Genomic DNA, 18,579 nt, shown 5'->3' with positions numbered 1-18,579 from the left:
CAGTGTCCCTTTCCTTCCAGAAGGTCCCACCACACTGATGATAGTGCCTTGCTAGTGGTAAGAATCCTGCACGCAACGGCCTGTTTGCCAGGCAGCGTCCTAGATCATAGTTAGCATGTCTTCTACGGTTTTGCCTGGGTTGGGCAGTTTGGCACCAATCAAAATAGCATAAAACATGGCAGCCTTTTGTTTCCTCTGGCAGTTCGGCTACAGACAGCCTTGGTCTCCTTTTCCTCTACTTTGAAGCTGCCCTGCTTATAGAGCCCTCTACCAATACACAAATGAAGTGTTATATCAAATGAGGCTCTTGTCCAAAATGATGGGCATGTTATCTAGCCTGCAATGCCCGAATAGATGCACATCCGCATCCTGCCTTAAAAGACTTGGGTGAGTCTGCAGTTGGTTTGGCTAGAGGCCATCTCAATCGCTGTCAGTTACCCGTTTGAGAACCCTGAAAAGCTCTAACGAAGAAAAGGTCAAATCTAAACGCTTCTAGCTTTGTTGTTGCCTCGCAGTTTAAATCGGTGGAGGCATCGATGCTTCTCTTTTTTATGAGTCCGTTGTTTTTTTTTTAAAGGGCTGTTAACATTTCACGCAACACTTTTTATGTTTTATGCTATTTTCCTTCCTTTCTTCTTTGGTGTCTTAAAAATAGTAATCCTGCAGTCTTTTGTCTGTAAGAGACTCCCCTCCTCTGCCTCCCTTTGCATGATTTGCATGACCCTTTGTGTGTTTGCTTGTTTGTCCTTTTCGGTTTTCACATGTGCAGCTGTGCTGCTAGTTCACAATCTCTGAAACTTGATCCTAAGTGTGAAATAAACCGGTGGAAATGTTCTTAGTTCTGCTAGTTCTGACATTTGTGCTGTTGCTGCCAGCATTACATTTCCCTCCCTGTCTTGTGAGAAGACGTGGAACCAATGGCACTCACTCCGCAGAGAGCCATATTTGCAATTATCACACCCTTCACTCCCCTGTGTGGCTCAGTGGAAGAGCATCTGCTTGGCATGCAGAAGGTCTCAGGTTCAATTTCCGGCATCTCCAATTCAAGGGACTAGGCAAGTAGGTAATGTGAAAGACCTCTGCCTGAGACGCTGGAGAGCCGCAGCTGGTCTGAGTAGACAATACTGACTTTGATGGACCAGGGGTCTGATTCAGTATAAGGCAGCTTCATGGGTTCATCATCAACCAAAAGAGCCACGTTTATTTTCCTCTTTGGCACAAGGCCTGCCCCCCCCCCACCTGGGGAGGCTGCCAGCTTTGTCCGTTCCTCTGGCGGTGGCTGTGTCACGGTGGGAACCACCTGCCAATCCGAAGCCCCACCAGCAAGGGCCCGGCCCGCTTCCCTGAAACATGGGGCAGACACTGCACAGGAGAGCAGCAATCAGAGGAGCCACCGGTGGCTCGTCAAAGAGCCATGCGCCACTCCCGAGCCCCTGAGTGAGCTTTACTGCATGGAATGAAGAAGGCAGGAAATGGGTATCGAAGCCTCGCTTAACAGAACTCTGGCCAGCGTTAGCCATGGTTAAGGTCGATTCCAGCATTAATCGTGGCTAAGGCTGGTGGGGCGAGAGTGGGAAGGGAGAAGGAATTAGGAGCGGAATGTGGAAGGAGTGTGCAATCCCACGGCCCTCTCCCCATCCTTTAAAAAATGGATTAAGGAACAGGCTGCATTTCTGGGTTGGCCCTTCATCTTGATTTCTCAGTATGCAAATAAAGTCTGGAAGAATAATGGCTGGGTAGAAATTAGAAGTGTGGAACATTCAAGGGAGGGGCTACTGCTTGGTGGCAGAGCATCTGCTTGGCATGCAGAAGGTCCCCGGTTCAATCCTCAGCATCTCAAGTTGAAAGGATGAGGTAGACCCAAAGGCCTAACTCAGTCAATGGCAGTTTTGTTTAGGGAAGGGGCCTGTGGCTCAGTGGCAGAGCATCTGCTTGGTGTGCAGAAGGTCCCAGGTTCAATCCCCAGCATCTCCAGGAAGAAGGATCTGGCAGTAGGTGATGTGAAATACTTCTACTTGAGATTCTGGGGAGCCACTGCCAGTCTGAGTACATAATACTGGCCTCAATAGACTCAGAAGAAGGCACCTTTGTTTAACTGTGGCTTAAGTGGTAGAGCATCTGCTTGGCACACAGAAGGTCCCAGGTTCAATCCCCATCTTCCTTTAAAAGGACCAGCCAGTAGATGATGTGAAAGACCTCCGCCTGAGACCCTGGAGACCTGCTGCCAGTCTGAGTAGACAAGACTGACTGATGGACCAATGGTCTGATTCAGCATAAGGTAGCTTCATGTGTGCTCATGAATATGCATTTTACAGTCTTTCTACAGACATTTTCTAATGAGGGAGCCCCAATCTCTGGGAAACAGTTGTTGGTCAGTAGTAGCAAAGCTAGCTAGTTACACAGAAAATTATAATTTTGGGGTTCCTTTCCCAAGCATTCTTGCAAGTGTGAACGGGAGAGTTTTCTCTTACCCCCACCCCACATCCCACCATGATTTTTATAAACGGTGTATAAGTGCAATTTATGTGAAATGGGTCCAATCATATTTGATTTGCTTGCCTGACTTAGTTTTTTAAAATATGATTTATATTAATTTTCCATAAAGATCACATAGATAATTAAACTTGGCTTAGAGGGTCCCCCCCTTTTCTCTCTTGTCTTATCCCAAGACTTGGGTTGAGCAATAATTATTCTCACCTTGGTATCCCAACTTTGTTTTTGAGTAATTCCCTGCTCCATTCTAATGGCGACTTCTCTTTGACAAGCTCCATTGACACTTGGGTCGTACCAGCCGTTACCAGCCTTTTGAGTGACTCATCTGTTTCATTTCCACTCTCGTTTGAATTGCATCGGCTCTATCTGAAGCACTGCTCCCATAATGTAATTGAATACTGTGTAGAACTTGGATAAAAACCCTTTTGTGTGGCACTTCCCTTATTACATCATATCAGGCAGTCAGCTGAGATGGCATCTCTCTTGCTCAGAACAATGGCCTTGCTTTAAGGAACTGCAGGGAGGCTCTTCTCACAAACAGGCAACTTGAAGTCACAGGCAACTTGCTCCCTTGGCCTTCAGCCCCTCCCGTTGCATTGAGGTTACTTGCACAGGAATGGCCTTGCGTCCCTTTAGTTTCTTCTCTTCCAGACATCTGCCTGCATCTTAGGTTTTTTTGCAGGCTTCCCAGTTGCCTCTTCTTCCTGGTGTGGTGTAGTGGTTAAGAGCGGTGGTTTGGAGTGGTGGAGTCTGATCTGGAGAACCGGGTTTGATTCCCCACTCCTCCATATGAGTGGTGGACTCTAATCTGGTGAACCGGGTTGGTTTCCCCACTCCTACACATGAAGCAAGCTGGGTGACCCTGGGCTAGTCACAGTTCTCTGAACTCTCTCAGCCCCACCTACCTCACAAGGTGTCTGTTGTGGGGATGGGAAGGGGATTGTAAGCCGGTTTGATTCTTCCTTAAGTGTTAGAGAAAGTCGGCATATATAAACCAACTCTCCTCCTCCTCCTCCTCCTGCTGCTGCTGCTACTTTGGTCGCTCTTCTCCCCCGAGCTCTTTATTCTGAAGCATTGTAAACCTCCTGGCACAACTGAGCACTTGTGAATTCTTTGAAAACAGAGCACCACCATCATCAGTGCCGTCACTGTTTTGGTTTTTTTGCCCCTCCCTGTTGTGTGGTTTAAGAGGAGTGCATTGGTGGTGGTTGATGGGAGCTGAGCAACACTGGGCCGCCCAGAGGCACTCCATCAGGGCCAGAAGAGGTGCAGCTTCCCTGAGGCTCCAACCCTTCCTCACACTAAGCAAGAGGCCAGAACAGGAATTAAAGTCAGCCTGCAAGAGAGAAGCACCCAACAGGGAGTGGAGCAAGAAAACACCTGGCCCTCTGACTCAGGGTGCTGGTGTGGTGAACTCTTGCGACCAACTAGTCCCACCCTCTCAGAATGGCCAGGTGGTTTGGGAACTGTAATATCTGAAAGCGTAATACGCTGAGAGTTCTTTTTCGATCTCCTTGGGAGAGGACCACCCATTTTCAGATATACCTTCTAAATCAGGAGGGCCAGGTTTTCTTTATGGGGGAGCCCTGCCCCCAAAGAGCTTGTTAAAACATTCCTAGGGCAAGAGACCAAAGAGGAAAGTGAAGCGCGGGAAGGGAGAGCCCAGGCCTGTTGGGGAGGGATGACAACAAATGCCAGGTGTCCTGTTGGATGTTGTTTCAACGGAAGGTGAAGCCTGAGGAGGTACATCCGAGGCATCATAGAGGAGACTGGATCGGCAGAGGGATTTGTGGAAGTAGGTCTCCCCTTAATAACTCCATGGAGGCATAAAAGCAGTCCAGAGATGCTTTTGAATGGGGCCAGCTTCTGGGATCTGCACTGCACCCTTTGCCAACTCTACCTGATGGCTGCTTTCCTAGAATCATAGAGTTGGAATGGGCCATAGAGGCAGCCTAGAGCATCCCTGACAAGTGCTTGTCCAGCCTCTGCTTAAAGACTGCCAGTGATGGGGAGCTCACCACCTCCCCAGGGAGCTGATTCCAGGAATCAGGGAGCTGATTCCAGGTAGCTTTGTCTGAAGCTGTCTCCCTGCTGCCTTGTTCTCTCTAAATCTAGGCCCTGCGTCTGCTTGTCCTTGCTCGTCTGGTATTTACTCTTTGGCATGCGTTAGAGTAGGGAGGAGGGAAGGTGCCTTTCCTTGCTGGGAAACTCCCTTAGGCCAAGGGCTCCCTGGAAAGCACCCTGGTAACCTGCCACCACCATTCAGGGACCACCTGATAACATTGAGACTGACCCACTGAGGAGGTATCCTTCTAGCAAAGTACTAGACCAGTAAGGAAGTAACAGGGCAGAAACCCTGGAAAATAATGTATAACAAGCTATGTTATGGCCATGTTGTCTAGCATGTAGGGAGGAGATTAACAGAAATAACCCAGAGAAATAGATTGTACTAAACAAAGCCAAAAAATGTCTTTATAAAAAAGGTTTATTACAAAAGAAAGAGGGGGAAGGAAAAGAGTGGTCTGACTCAAAAGGGAATGGAAAAAGAACAAAACAAAGAATAGGGAAAAGGCACAGAATAACACAGCACACAGACTTTTAAATAAAAAGCAATATGGTTGATCTAACTCAGCTAGGTACTCATTACCTAGGCTATAGTATGTTCAACAGAGCATGGACAGTAGAAAAGAGCAAGAGTCCAGTAGCACCTTAAAGACTAACAAAAATATTTTCTGGGAGGGTATGAGCTTTCGTGAGCCACAGCTCACTTCTTCAGATACCTCATACCCTGCCAGAAAATATTTTTGTTAGTCTTTAAGGTGCTACTGGACTCTTGCTCTTTTCTACTACTGCAGACAGACTAACACGGCTACCTACTGTGAATTAGAGCATGGACAGAGTTCCTTGCAATAACAAGATGTTGGAGGGGTCTTTAACCCCTACCCAAACTCCTGTGGACCCCAGTTTACTCTGAAGACACAAGGGAAGATCCCAAATGTCCAGATGTTTATGGTGAATAGAATCGGACGTCAGCCAGCTTTGTCTCTATGAAATACAGGCTGATTTAGCCAATCCTGTGCAAAACTCCATCTCTGATGTCAGAGGCTACTGTCACCTATCAGAAAAATTATTAAAATGATAGTCCCACCCTTCAAGCATCTGGTAATGGCCCAGGACTTCATAAGAACATAAGAAAGGCCCTGCTGGATCAGACCAAGGTCTATCAAGTCCAGCAGTCTGCTCATACAGTTTAGCAGGATGGCCCCATGTGGAATATAAAAGAATGGGTTATTCCAGTGTACACCTCAGGGGTTCAAGATCCCAGACGCTCTAGGGTAGCACTTTGGGGCCCTAGTAAGGTGTTGGTGTTTCTGTCACAGCATGGAATGATCCTAATTCTGCATGCTTTTCTCTGTTGTAACTGGTATCCATTGCAGCCATGTACAATTCCAGAGTACTAGTAAGAGTGTATTAAAAAGTGTATGAAGATTTTGGATGTGAAGTTAGCATCTCAGATAGCTCCATGCAATAACCTAATGCTCGATGAGGAGGCCTTTAATCGTCATATGCTCAGGTCCTGCACACTTCACATGCTATAATTATTGCTAATTTGCTTCATTGCTGACATTTTAATCATTGGGCTTTGGGAGCTGAGTCTTTGGGGAACCCCCCAAAATATCTCTTGCCACGTGAAGCTAACTGACCAGAGAGAAAGGAGTCAGTGGGAAATCCCATGAGTTTCTCTGCCTGCGGTTGCCGACATGGTGCCCTCCTGTCATCCAGTGTGGATGCTGATTAGAGCCCTTGTTTCTGTCCCCGGCCTGCAGTGCCATGACATCAGAAGCGCATCATCAGTAGGGCTGCAGTGTGGAGGGTAGGGCAGGCACCTTCCTGGGACAGGAAGGCAGAATTTGTGAACGGTTGGTCAACACTGCTTAAACTTAAGAGGGACTGTTTAGGAAAATTTGTAAACGGTTGCTTTAAATAATACACCAGCGATAACCTGGAGCAGCCTTCGAGGCAAACTTGTCAAAATAGTTTTCGGCTAAACATTAGGAAGAACTTCCTGACAGAGCGGTTTCTCGGTGGAACAGGCTTCCTCGGGAGGTGGTGGGCTCTCCTTCTTGCGAGGTTTTGAAGCAGAGGCTAGATGGCCATCTGTCAGCAGGGCTGATTCTGTGAACTTAGGCAGATCAGGAGAGGGAGGGCAGGAAGGGATGTGCCCGTGCTTGGCTCTCATGGCCCTTTCTTACCTGCCCAGGGAAATACTGATTGCCACTTTGGGGTCAGGAAGAATTTTTCCTCCAGGCCAAAATGGCCAGGGATCCTGGAGGTTTTTGCCTTCCTCTTGGCATAGAGCAGGGGTCACTGGGGGAGTGGGTTGGGGAAGTAGCTGTGAATTTCGTGCTTTGTGCAGAGGGTTGGACTAGATGACCCTGGAGGTACCTTCCAGCTCTATGTTTCTAAATAATGGATTTGGGGCCTTAGCTCAGTGGTTATGCTCACACTTTGCATGTTATAGGACCCCCCAATTGTAGGACAGCTCCGGTTGAAAGTAAAATATCAGGTAGTTGGACTGGCAGCCATCCTGGCCAGTTGAAGTAGAAAATTCTGGGCTTAGACCTTCGGGCACGATATATGGCATCTTCATATGTTGATGTGCAAAAGCGCTCGGTCTCTTTTCCGTAGTGCCCTTGTGAGCCTATTGGTCTCTTCTGCTTTTGCATCTTCTGTCTTCCGCAGGTGATTCTCTGTCCTCACTCCCTTTCTTCTCCCCCCCCACCCCTTCTCTGCCACCCCTGACAGAATGGCTTTGAGCCTGTCTTTGTGTTTGAGATTGACAGTAACACCAACACCATTAAAAGAAGGCCGGGAGCACTCCGCCAGGTGAAGAGCATGCCGCTTGTGACTTGTCTCGGTTGGACCGCCCTGTTGTGTTGGCTGTGGTTTTTTCTGCTTTATCTGAGGCCAGGCACAGTATTGATCCCTGTGGATTTAAAGCGAAGGCTGATGGGGGCTTTTCATAGATCATCTAAGGGAACAAAGGGCCAATTTTATTAATTGGTGGCTCTAAAGAGAAGTAGTAGGATGTTGAGTGAAGCAAGGCATGCATTCAAGTGCAAACCTCAGCTTTCAGGGCCAGCCTCCTGTTTCTAGTACTGTCCAGCCAAATGCTTCTAGGAACCCCACAAGGGGGGGGACACGAAGTCACCAGCCTTCCCTGTTGCATGCCATCTAACAACTGATGCTCAAAGGTATACTGCCCCCACTAAACTATCATGACTTACAGCCACTGACAGACTTCTCCGTGGATTTGTCTGAACCCTTTACAGAGCCTTCTGAGCCAGAAACCGTCACCACTTCTTGTAGTGGTAAATTCCTAAGTTGTGCGTTCTCTGAAGAATGGTGGGTTGTTGTTTTTTTAACCTGTATTGAGAGCCAGCATGGTGTAGTGGTTAAGAGTGGTGGTTTGGAGCAGTGGACTCTGATCTGGAGAACCGGGTTTGATTCCCCACTCCTCCTCCACATGAGCGGCGGAGGCTAATCTGGTGAACTGGATTTGTTTCCCCACTCCTCCACATGAAGCCAGCTGGGTGACCTTGGGCGAGTCACTCTCTCTCAGCCCCACCTACCTCACAGGGTGTCTGTTGTAGGGAGGGGAAAGGGATTGTAAGCCAGTTTGAGTCTCCCTTAAGTGGTAGAGAAAGTCAGCATATAAAAACCAACTCTTCTTCTTCTATTGTGAATCAATGAGTTTCTAATGAGAGACGGAGAAAAATTTCTCTCCCTGCTGTTTCCACACCATACATTCCCTGTGTAACCCTCTGTCTTGTCCAAGCTAAAAGTGCTTCAACCTTTCCTCATAAGGAAAAGTATAGCACACCTTTGATCATTTTGGTTGCCCCAGATTAGATGCTTCTGGGATTTTAGTTTCCCCTTACCATCCAGGGCCACCAGCTGCACAGCCATCGTCGCTAGCCGAAATTTGAGCCGCCAAGTAAAAAGTTTTTAGAGAGATGATTTTATTCGGGAATGGCAAATACGTTCAGTTTGTCTTGCAGCAACACAACACCATGGGCTTGTCCCATGACAAGTGTCCCGTTCCTTGTGTCTTTCGCAGTGGCGAGGCTTAGGCAGGGAGCTCTGAATCTCACTTCTGGCATAGTCTGTACCTTTCCAGCTCCTTTCTCCTGGTTCCCCCCCCCCCATTTGTGACAATTGTGTGTCGAAATTCTTCACTGTGACGGTTCATGCTGTGCTTGAATCATGCCAGAAAGAAGCAATCATGGGGCCTGTTATAAAGCTGCCGTCTGCACAAGCTGGGGTAGGCTTAGGAGAAGGCAGGCTGCATCCAGCCAATTGGGGGGGCAGGCGAGAGCAATTGCTTCCAGTTGCTCAGACCTGCAAGCTGTCAGAGGGGCTAAGACAGGGTGGGGGGTGGTCCCCAGCCTTTTTTGAGCCTGCGGGCACCTTGGGAATTCTGACACAATCTGGTGGGTGCAGCCACAAAATGGCTGCCACAGGAGGCGGAGCCAGCCGCAAAATGGCTGCTGCAGCTTACCTTCACTCACCCAGTGAAAATTCTTGTGCTGTGGTGGCAGCTGCTGCCAAAGCAGTATTTGTAAAAAAAAATCTGCACATTTAATCAGATCTCCAGTGGCTAAGCAGAAGCGCTGCTGGGCAAAAGCCCCACCTGGCTCTGACCGCTTTCTAAAAACACTTGGTGGGTGCCAGGAAAGGTGTCCATGGGTGCCATAGCGCCCACGAGCAGCATGTTGGAGACCTGTGGGCTAGGTGATAGCTATACTTCTTTTCTTTGGTTCCCTTCCCTGTCTCAGAGTGACGACGCACAACAAGCTTGAATCCCAGTAGTCACGTATGGGATATGTTGTAGGGCCTGCTTCACCGTCTGCAGTTGTGTGCATAACTGTTGGCATGTTTGGGGACCTGTGGGCTAGAAGATAGCCATGCTTCCTTTCTTTGGTTCCCTTCCCTGTCTCAGAGTGACGACCCACAACAAACCTGAATCCCAGTAGTCATGTATGGGATATGTTGTAGGGCCTGCTTCACAGTGCGCATAACTGTTGGCATGTTGGGGACCTGTGAGCTAGGAGATAGCCATACTTCCTTTCTTTGGTTCCCTTCCTGTCTCAGAGTGACTACCCACAACAAGCTTGAATCCCAGTAGTCACATGTGGGATATGTTGTAGGGCCTGCTTCACTGCCTGTGGTTGTGTGCATAGCTGTTGGCTGCCACTAACAAGGATGCAACATTCCCAAAGTCTGGGACAGTTCTGAAAGAAACTGTACTGTAAACTCCTGGACCCACAGAGGAAACAGTGCAGGGGTTGAGTGTGTGGTTGTGCTTGTTTGGCTGTGTCAAAGCTCTTGTATACCATCAAAGATGTTACTGTATATCTTTGCAATATTTAATTACTTGTCTTTCCGCTCCTGGCTTCATGGCACCTGTTCTTGTGACTCTTGCCCCAAATACATTCAGCCTCAAACCATACTTTTTCCTGTTATTGTAATCCCAAAAGAGGCAGGGTAATTATTTTAATTCCCTTTTATGGCATGTATTTCTTCTCTTAGAGAATCGCCTGTTTGCTTGTCTTCCTTCTTGGTGTCTTAGGTGTGTGTGTTTATTTCCACTCCCCCTGCCCAGATGATTACAAGTTATCAACAGTGGACTCTTCTATTTTATCTCTTCTCTTTATCCACAGAGTGACGACAGGTCAACAATCTCACCAAATTCGCCTACAGCTCAAACAGGTAAATCGGCGAAAGATGCATTTGTGTTTGCATCTGTTTATTTATATCTTGCTTTTCTCCCCAGTTGGGACTCAAAGCAGTTCTCCCCATCGTCCTCCCCATCTCCATTCTCTCACAAGAACCCTGCGAGGTTAGCCAGGCTGAGAGTTTGTGACAGGCCCAAGGTCACCTACTGAGCTTCCATGGTAGAAGTCAGGATTCGAGCCCAGTTCTCCCAGGATCTTAGTCCAACACTATTCACTACACTGCGCGGAGAGAAGGAGAAGCAGATGCCTCATTCCGTAAAGAGTGTTGGCGTGCAAGCTACACTTCTGTCTGTCAAGAGCTGAATCTCCCTCGGGGGATGTAGGCCAAGGCCAATGTCAGTGCTGGCCAATTTTTGATGTTACATTGGCACAATAAGGTAGCCCTTGCCACTGTGCCTTCAGGAAGCACAGGCTTTAGAAACTGTGTAGGCCCAGCTGTACAGATTCTATACACAAGGTTGTAGAAACAATAGTGCTTATGCAGTTCTGTAGAATGTTTTTTCTTTCACTTGTTGCAGTCTTCACAACAGCCCTGTAAAGTAGGCCAGCATAAGCAAGTAAGAGGAAGTGACCTACCTGAGGCTCACCAGAGTTAACAGCAGAGGTGAACATTCGTAGCTCAGTCTCTTAGCCACTATACTACACCGGTAAAACAGAACTCTCCCTTGCATGCAAGCTGTCTCTACCAGACAAGAGGAAAATTGTCTCCACGTGTAACCAGATTTTTTTAAATTAAAAAATTAGTTGTAGCATTAAAAAGCAAAACAATACAATCCAAACATCAGCCAGTACATATAGAACATATAAAACATATAATGTTTCTGAGCATGCAGTCGTTTTATAGACCTCTACTATCTGAATGTAGACTTTTAAGTATATTTTCCATTCTGGAAATTGTAGGATTCCATACTTCTTCTAAATCCTCTATGCTTCTATCATTTTGTTAATAAGTCAATTTAATCAAAACATAGGTCTCTTTAACTTAATCAAACCAACTAATTAAATCTGGGGATTTTTTCCCCTTTCCAACAACATCTAGCAAAATTTACTCTTGCTATTGTTAACATGTGGAGGAATATATCAAGATGTTTCTTATGCATGGTCAGTAAACAATATAATAAAATTGTTTCTGGTTTCATAGGTATATCTATTTCCAGACCTTTGGATATAATATTAATCACTTTTCCCCTATAAGTTCTATCTCCCACCACATTCCCACCACATATGATAAAAATCTGCCTCGTCCATTTTACAGAACCAACATTTAGTTGCATCCTCATTTAAATTCTTCATTTTCTGTATTCTACTAGGGAATAAATGCCACATATGTACCAGATTTATTCAGCTCTTTAACCTGCACATATACTCATGGCTGGCAAGCTTTTCTCCCGTCGTTAAGTGTTGCCTGCAGGTGTAAAGGAGATGTTCCTGGAGAGCACCGAATAATGGTCACAGCTGTCGCGTCACAGTTACAGGAAGAAGTAGAAGAGCTGGATTCAAGTCCAGTTGCACCATAGAGACCAACGAGGTTTTGGGGGTATCAGTTTTCGAGAGTATCTGACAAAGGGAGCTTTGACTCTCAAAAGCTTATACTGCAAAAAATCTTGTTTCTCTCTAAGTTGCTCCTGGGCACACTTGATCTTAGCCAAAAGGCGGAGGAGCCAAAAGACTCAACTGTACCGTAGCTCTTCTACTGCAGACCAACACAGCTAACCCTCTGAAATTATCAGGGGAAAGTGGGTTAGCACAAACCTACTTTATTTTATTTTTATTTATTTTATTGGATTTTTATCCCATTCTTTCCCGGTCAGGTAGTGTAGGACTCTCATAGCCTGTGTCTCAGTTCCATTGCTGGATCCAGAAGTTGAGTCTCGTGTGTGTGGGGGGGGGGTCTTCTGGGCTCAGATGCCTTCGGATACAGCATCTGGAAGGGTGTGTGTGGGGGAGGTAGTTGTGAGTTTCCTGCATTGTGCAGGGGGTTGGACTAGATGACCCTGGTGGTCCCTTCCAACTCTATGATTCTGTGGTCTTTGTCTCCCGCCTTTATCATGCCCAGCTGTCACATTTCCCATTTCTTTTTCTTACTGTATTTAAATGCCCTCTCTTCTCTTTCCCCTACCTTTGCGCCTCTGGCTTTAGTTCACCTTTCTGCTCCGTATCCTGGCCCTACGGTCGCTGCTACTACTCCATCCTACCGAAATCCTCCCCAGCGTCCTGAGAGCTTCCTTTTCCGAAATGCCGCGAGGGATGACGTGAGCAAAGGTGAGCGAAGCCCAGCCAGACATGACTGAGGTTGCTTCCGTACAGAACGGTTCTCCCGCACCCCTCCTCCCAACCATAGTCTGAGGGGAGGGGGCTTACCGATGTTGGTTTGCAGTCGTCTTCCCGGGTTTTCCCCAGCTCTGCTGTGAGGGTTCTGGAATGATCGTTCTCAAAGCAGGTTCCTGGTCTGTGAAGTTGTTGGTTTCTGCAGTTCCTTGCCCCCATCCAACACTATTTCCTTTCTATTCCCCCTCATGCCTGCCATTCGCCGCTGCCATCAATGGCTTTCTTGTCAGGTTTCTATAAACAGTAGTGGGTATATTGCTATAGTGTTAAAACAAAAGGGAAAAGGCTGCCGGTGTGTGAGGGGGGAGGGGGAATAGAGGGCAAGGTTCAGTGGTAGAGCATCTGCTTGGCCTGCAGAAAGTCCCAGGTTCAGTCCCTGACATCTCCAGTTAAAAAGGAGCAGGTGGAAGGTGATGTGAAAGAGCTCTGCCTGAGACCCTGGAGAGCTGCTGCCAGTCTGAATACACAGTGCTGACCTTGATTGGCCAAGGGTCTGATTCAGTATAAGGCAGTCAAGACAAAGGACAGAAAAGACTGTGGAAACGCCTTGCCTAGATTTAACAACAAAGTGCTTCTCGAATTTACCTGAACTGCATGCAACAGCGCCCCATCAAATGAAGAGCCCCTACTCTCTGTGTGGTACCTTATTTCTTCCATCTCTTTTCTAGCTGCTGCACTCTCGCCCTCTCCCACCTCTGCCCCTGCTAACAGCACTGAAGACTGTAGCGAGAACCATAATTCCAAGCTGCAGGAAGAAGAGGTGGAGCTGATAGAGCAACTGCGAAAAGTAGGTAGCCGTGGTTTCTTTCTCTGTGTCAGTGCTGTGAGAATCACCGAGCATGGTAATCGTTTAGCCTCGTCCAGCCTCCCATTTCCAGGAGGACCCAGCCAGGTACCTCCTCTGGCAGCCCCAGCAGGCAGGAGGGCAATGCATATCCCAAATTCACTATTGGGAGGGGCTGTTGCTCAGTGGCAGAGCATCTGCTTGGCATGCAGAAGGTCCCAGGTTCAATTCCCAGCATCTCCAGTTAAATGGACTAGGCAAGTTGGTGATGTGAAAGACCTCAGCCTGAGAACCTGGAGAGCCGCTGCCGGTCTGAGCATACAATACTGACTTTGATGGACCAAGGGTCAGTAGAAGGCAGCCTCGTGTGTTCATGAACACAAGGGCTGCCCGCTTTCACTGGGGTGTGTTTTGTGAAAGGGGAAGTGTATGGAAGCCATTGCCAGGCCTTGGCCAACCCTGGCTTCAGAGTGAGGACTCGGATGGAAAGGCTGACGATCCAGTTCTGGGTGGCGTGGGCAACACGGAGAAAGGTCAGAGTCTCGAGGGAGCAGGGTGCTTTTGGAGAGCTGGTGGTTGTGGTCACTTTGGGGCCTGATTTCATTAAGGGATGGGAGATGTAAGGATTACGTCTTTTTTAAAATACTTCTTGAACCATGCCTAGTTGCTCAGATTTCATGTCTCCTGGCGCATATTCAGTCCTTATCAGGCCAGTATAAAGAACATTCCCCCCCCCCCATCCTTTTTTTCTTTTTGGTTAATTTATACTTGTGTGTTCTGTATACCCAAGAAGTCCCCTGAGTATAAATAGACTGATACTTTTTGTTTGGCCTGGGAGGTTAGATGCTTTTGAAGTTGATACAGGTGATAATATTTGTATTATTCATATTATTGCTATTGTTATTATTACCACCACCAAAACGTTTTTAGTACACAAGGGTTTTCTTACAAGCTGGTCTTGAGATGGGAAGGATTTTAGAGGCACGTCTACTCCCAAGGCATTCCCAAATTCTCACCACTGCGATATCTGATTTAGCCTGTCAGCACTTGCATGAATCCATGTTCATGTTTGTAGTCCCGAGAACAGCGTGGGGATTAATCTCATAAACACAAGTGTTCGTGACAGGTCTGGTCTTGAGGCATTTCAGCAAAGTGTGCGCTTGTTAGAGGTCCTCTTGCACCCCAGGACTTGTGACCCTTGCCACGATTTCCACTTTGTCCTGTGGCTGTGTAGTGTGTTCCCACCCACCACCCATCCCATCAGTGGTGTTGAATGTCATTCTTATCCATTCCTCTGTTTTCAGAACATCGAGTCACGGCTGAAAGTGTCCTTGCCTAGTGATCTTGGAGCAGCGCTGACAGACGGGGTGGTGCTTTGTCATTTAGCCAACCATGTGCGGCCTCGCTCCGTTCCTAGTATTCATGTCCCCTCGCCAGCTGTTGTAAGTATCTATCGGGTAGCTTTCGGGGACTCCGGAGGGTCTCCATCTATTAATTTATTCCTCACTTGCTGCTCCATCTACTAGATCAGTGGTTCTCAACCTTTTTCGAGTCGCAACCCCCTTTTACAATTGCCAAGTAACCTGCGACCCTCGTCAAATTTGCATAAATTTGCATAAATTTGCATAAATGACATTTTCAATAGGATAAAGAAAACACATTTGTTTTTTTTGGCAGTCCAGGGTATCCATATATATAATTACTTTAAATTTTAAAGTTTAAAACAAACAAGCAAACGGTACTACCACCTGTTGTGCAGCGGCTGTGACTGTGTGGCGCGGCAACCTTTCCTGGCACGGAGGAAAGAGTGCCTCTGAGCATGCACTGTGTTCCTTGTCCTCCCCTCTCTCCCCAAAAACTCTTCCAGGCAGGCCGGGGCTCTCGCGAGGAAACCCCCTCTCTTGTGACTGGGACACTGCTTGTGCACAGAACTGCAGTTATCCCTCAAAGCGGAGCTCCGTTTAATCACCTCACGAGAGCAAAGGACCAGGAAAGAGCCAAGGGCCGCTTATCCTGCTCGGACTCTTCGTGCCTTTTTCTCCCCTCCACCAGTCACCGCTCCTTCTGCGCCTCACCGAACCTGCGCGCTTGAGGGGGAAATCCCGAACTGCGCATACATCTCGACTCTCTCCCCCTTGGCCTTGCCAGAGCGGAACTGATGACTCAGGGCAGAGCGGAACTGATGACTCAGGGCAGAAAAGCGAAGCCACACTACAGACATGCGCACTTGGATTCCAGGCTGAAGCTCCCGCCCCCCCCGAGGGCGGCTAAAAGTAAAAACAACGTGGTTGTAGCGGCCTCAAGGGGGACGGCCCTCTTCTCCGAGACCTGAACTGGCCGAGCCAGGGGAGCTTCCTCGGCCTCCCACACATCCTGCCTCATCAACCGCCCGGCGCAGGTGCGACCGCACCCAGGGCTGGCCCGCCTGCCTCTCAGCTCGGCAGCGGGGCTACAGCTGGTGTGTGGCAGCATGCCGCCGCATCTCTGCAGCCCGGCTCCTTCTGGCTGTCGGTCGGCCAGTTCCTCACCTCTCTGCTTGAGGTCTTCCCTGCCCTCGCGGACGGATCAGGGTTACAGGGCATCTGGGTTAGTCCTGGACAGCCCGGGATGGGGGCTGTCCCAGGACAGTGGCGGCGACCCCCCAGAAAACACTTCGTGACCCCCTTGGGGGTCCCGACCCCTAGATTGAGAACCACTGTACTAGATCCTCATGGTGGCTTACAAAACAACACACTTAAAATATAAGGGAGTAAAAAATAAAAATTTGTATTGTATCAATACAAATGATACTATGAAACTTCAGAGCAAAAAAGCCCACTAATCATACTCATCTTGGGCTGCCAAGTTCCTGGTGGGGATGGGAGATCCCCGCCCCCCAGATCTCATGGCCCACCACAATGATGTGGAAGAATTTTTTTTGTAATGCAGCCTCGTGTACTTAGTGGAAGTTCAACAGGAAGTGACAAAGGATGGTTCTAGGAATCCCAGATATTTCCAGTGATTCCTAGAGCTACCCTTTGTCATTTCCTGTGAGAACTAAAATCTCCCTCATCACTGTGCCCCCCCAGTCCTCCTTCCATTTACCAGGCACGGCCTAGCAGCCCTATGCACAATGTTAGATCACATTATGAATTAGGAAAAAGAGAGGGTTGCGTGGTGGGACTTCCAGCAGTACTTTGGAAAACAAGGTGCTGCTGCAAAGAAGGACCTCATCCTTGAGGATGTCCACTTAATTCCTGAGTTGAAGCAGGTCTCTTCCCCCCCACACACCTACCCAAAAACAGATAAGCCATGATATCAGTGGACAGTGAGGTTCATGTGGAAGAAAGCGCTCTCTCAAGTTCCCTGTCTGCAAGCTGTTGTGCCTTGAGTATAGCCAGGAAACCTTTTGGGCTATTAACTAGCCTAGGTCAGAATTGATATGCATCTCCCCCCCCCCCCCCCCCCGGTCAAATTGTGAGACCCTGTTGGTGGTTTATGTTTTTGTTTTTTTTGCCTTCCTCCTGATGAGTGTACCTTGATTGGCTTGCTCCAGTCCTTCCATCTAGTGATTAATTTGCTGTCCGAATGACTTTGCAGTGCACCTGTGTCTGTGAGTGGCACGCTGGGATCTGGGCTGTATAGATTATTCTGGTGTCCCACCTTGCAGGCAGAGACTGGGCAAAATGGATTTCTGGTCCCTTTTGTTTCTGACTCTTTTGCATAGATAGTCTGGAGAATCTCTGTGATCCTTCCTCAAACTTGGATATTCCCTGTCATTTAAAAATGTGAGTGTCTTCAGCTTTCTCTTAAACAAAACCAAAAAAAAAAAATCACCGATGGACTGGATTGGATTGTGCATGCATAAAATTCAACAAGAAATGCAAGCCATATTTCAATACGTCTGAAATATGGACATTATGGGAACTCCATCAGGCACCTCTGGCGTGCAGCAAACACAGCAATCCTGCATTGTGAGAACCCCAAAGCTTTTTATTATGCAGATGTGTTCATGTAAATCCAGAGCATCGGGTTTGTTTGCCTGCTTCTGACTGCACAGGTGACTGTTGGGTGGGTGTGAGAAATAATGGGAAGTGAACATGAAGCAGATGCAGAACTTGAGGAGAGAAGGGGGAGGGGAGAACGAGTGGTTCATGTCTTGCTTGTGCCTCAGGTGTTTCGGGTCCTAGCCAGGTGCTAGATCCTCTCAGGCAGCTGCTACTAGTCTATTTTTAAGTATTCTGTTTTATCTGTAATGGTGGTATTTAAGAATTCTGGGTTACCTTTTCTTCTTTTCTACAGCCTAAATTAACAATGGCAAAGTGTAGGCGGAACGTGGAAAATTTCCTGGAAGCTTGCCGAAAGATTGGTGTGCCTCAGGTAAGAAAACAACAACAACACTTAGTCTCTTTCATAAATATATTTTGGATGATGATCAAAATGTTTGCTGACCTCCTGAGAGTCCAACATTTAGTGGAAACTGACCACAGGAGGCTACGTTTGCAGAGCTGAGCCTCACACTGGAAGTGAGTGTCTGAAAAGGGGGGGGCTGTCACATAGCCCACTGTTGTGCGTACGCAATGATGTGTCGTCAGGAATGTTTGCGTTTTAAAAAAGGGCACAAAGGAATAAGCAAAACAGGAAATGAAATCCTACTCTTCCTGCTCTGTTTCAGAGAGAATTGTCCGCTCACGGTATTTGCTGGTTGTGTTGAAACTCAGCTTTGGTTTGCCTCGTAACTTCTGTTACCAAAAAAAAAAAAAAAAACTTCTGGTGGAAGCACAGCACTTGAGGCTATGGAGTATAAAGTTGGCTACAGTGAATAGTTTCTTCTCAACACACAAAGTCCATTCCTGATCTGATATTGCAAAGTGGTTGAGGGCCACTTTTAACATTATGATATTTGCTCTTGGGAAAGGAATGGCCATGATGAAAATCCTGACGTGCGAAGGGTTGGTCTCCATACCCGCTGAGCCATTCTTAGGCGTCTTAACTGCCGAGTAAGACATGGGATTTGCATGGCCGTTCCCACAAACAGAAGTTGCAACAGAGGCCCGAGATGGCTCTGAAAAGATGTATATGAGAATCTGGAATGGAGGACTCTGGTTATTTGGCTTTCCTGATTCTCTTTTGGTCACTCACTCATCAAGGCACCTGTTAGTGTGTAATTTTAAATTACTATTTTAGAGAGACTGG

The 18,579-nt window shown here is 47.6% G+C and overlaps 1 protein-coding gene across 1 annotated transcript in view; it reads left to right on the top strand.

The window, feature by feature from the left end:
* The window catches only part of LRCH3 (leucine rich repeats and calponin homology domain containing 3), a 108,215-nt gene that overhangs the window by 77,655 nt on the left and 11,981 nt on the right, over positions 1-18,579 (top strand). Inside the window, 7 exon segments of the mRNA XM_056849575.1 lie at positions 4-50; positions 355-391; positions 3,776-3,823; positions 10,218-10,266; positions 13,289-13,407; positions 14,709-14,846; positions 17,686-17,763. Of these exon segments, the coding sequence (XP_056705553.1) occupies positions 4-50; positions 355-391; positions 3,776-3,823; positions 10,218-10,266; positions 13,289-13,407; positions 14,709-14,846; positions 17,686-17,763 (516 nt within the window).

Source organism: Euleptes europaea, chromosome 5 (assembly GCF_029931775.1).
Source record: "Euleptes europaea isolate rEulEur1 chromosome 5, rEulEur1.hap1, whole genome shotgun sequence".
NCBI lineage: Eukaryota > Metazoa > Chordata > Lepidosauria > Squamata > Sphaerodactylidae > Euleptes > Euleptes europaea.
Note: the sequence above shows the minus strand (reverse complement) of the source record. Positions and strands in the feature narration are given on the sequence as shown.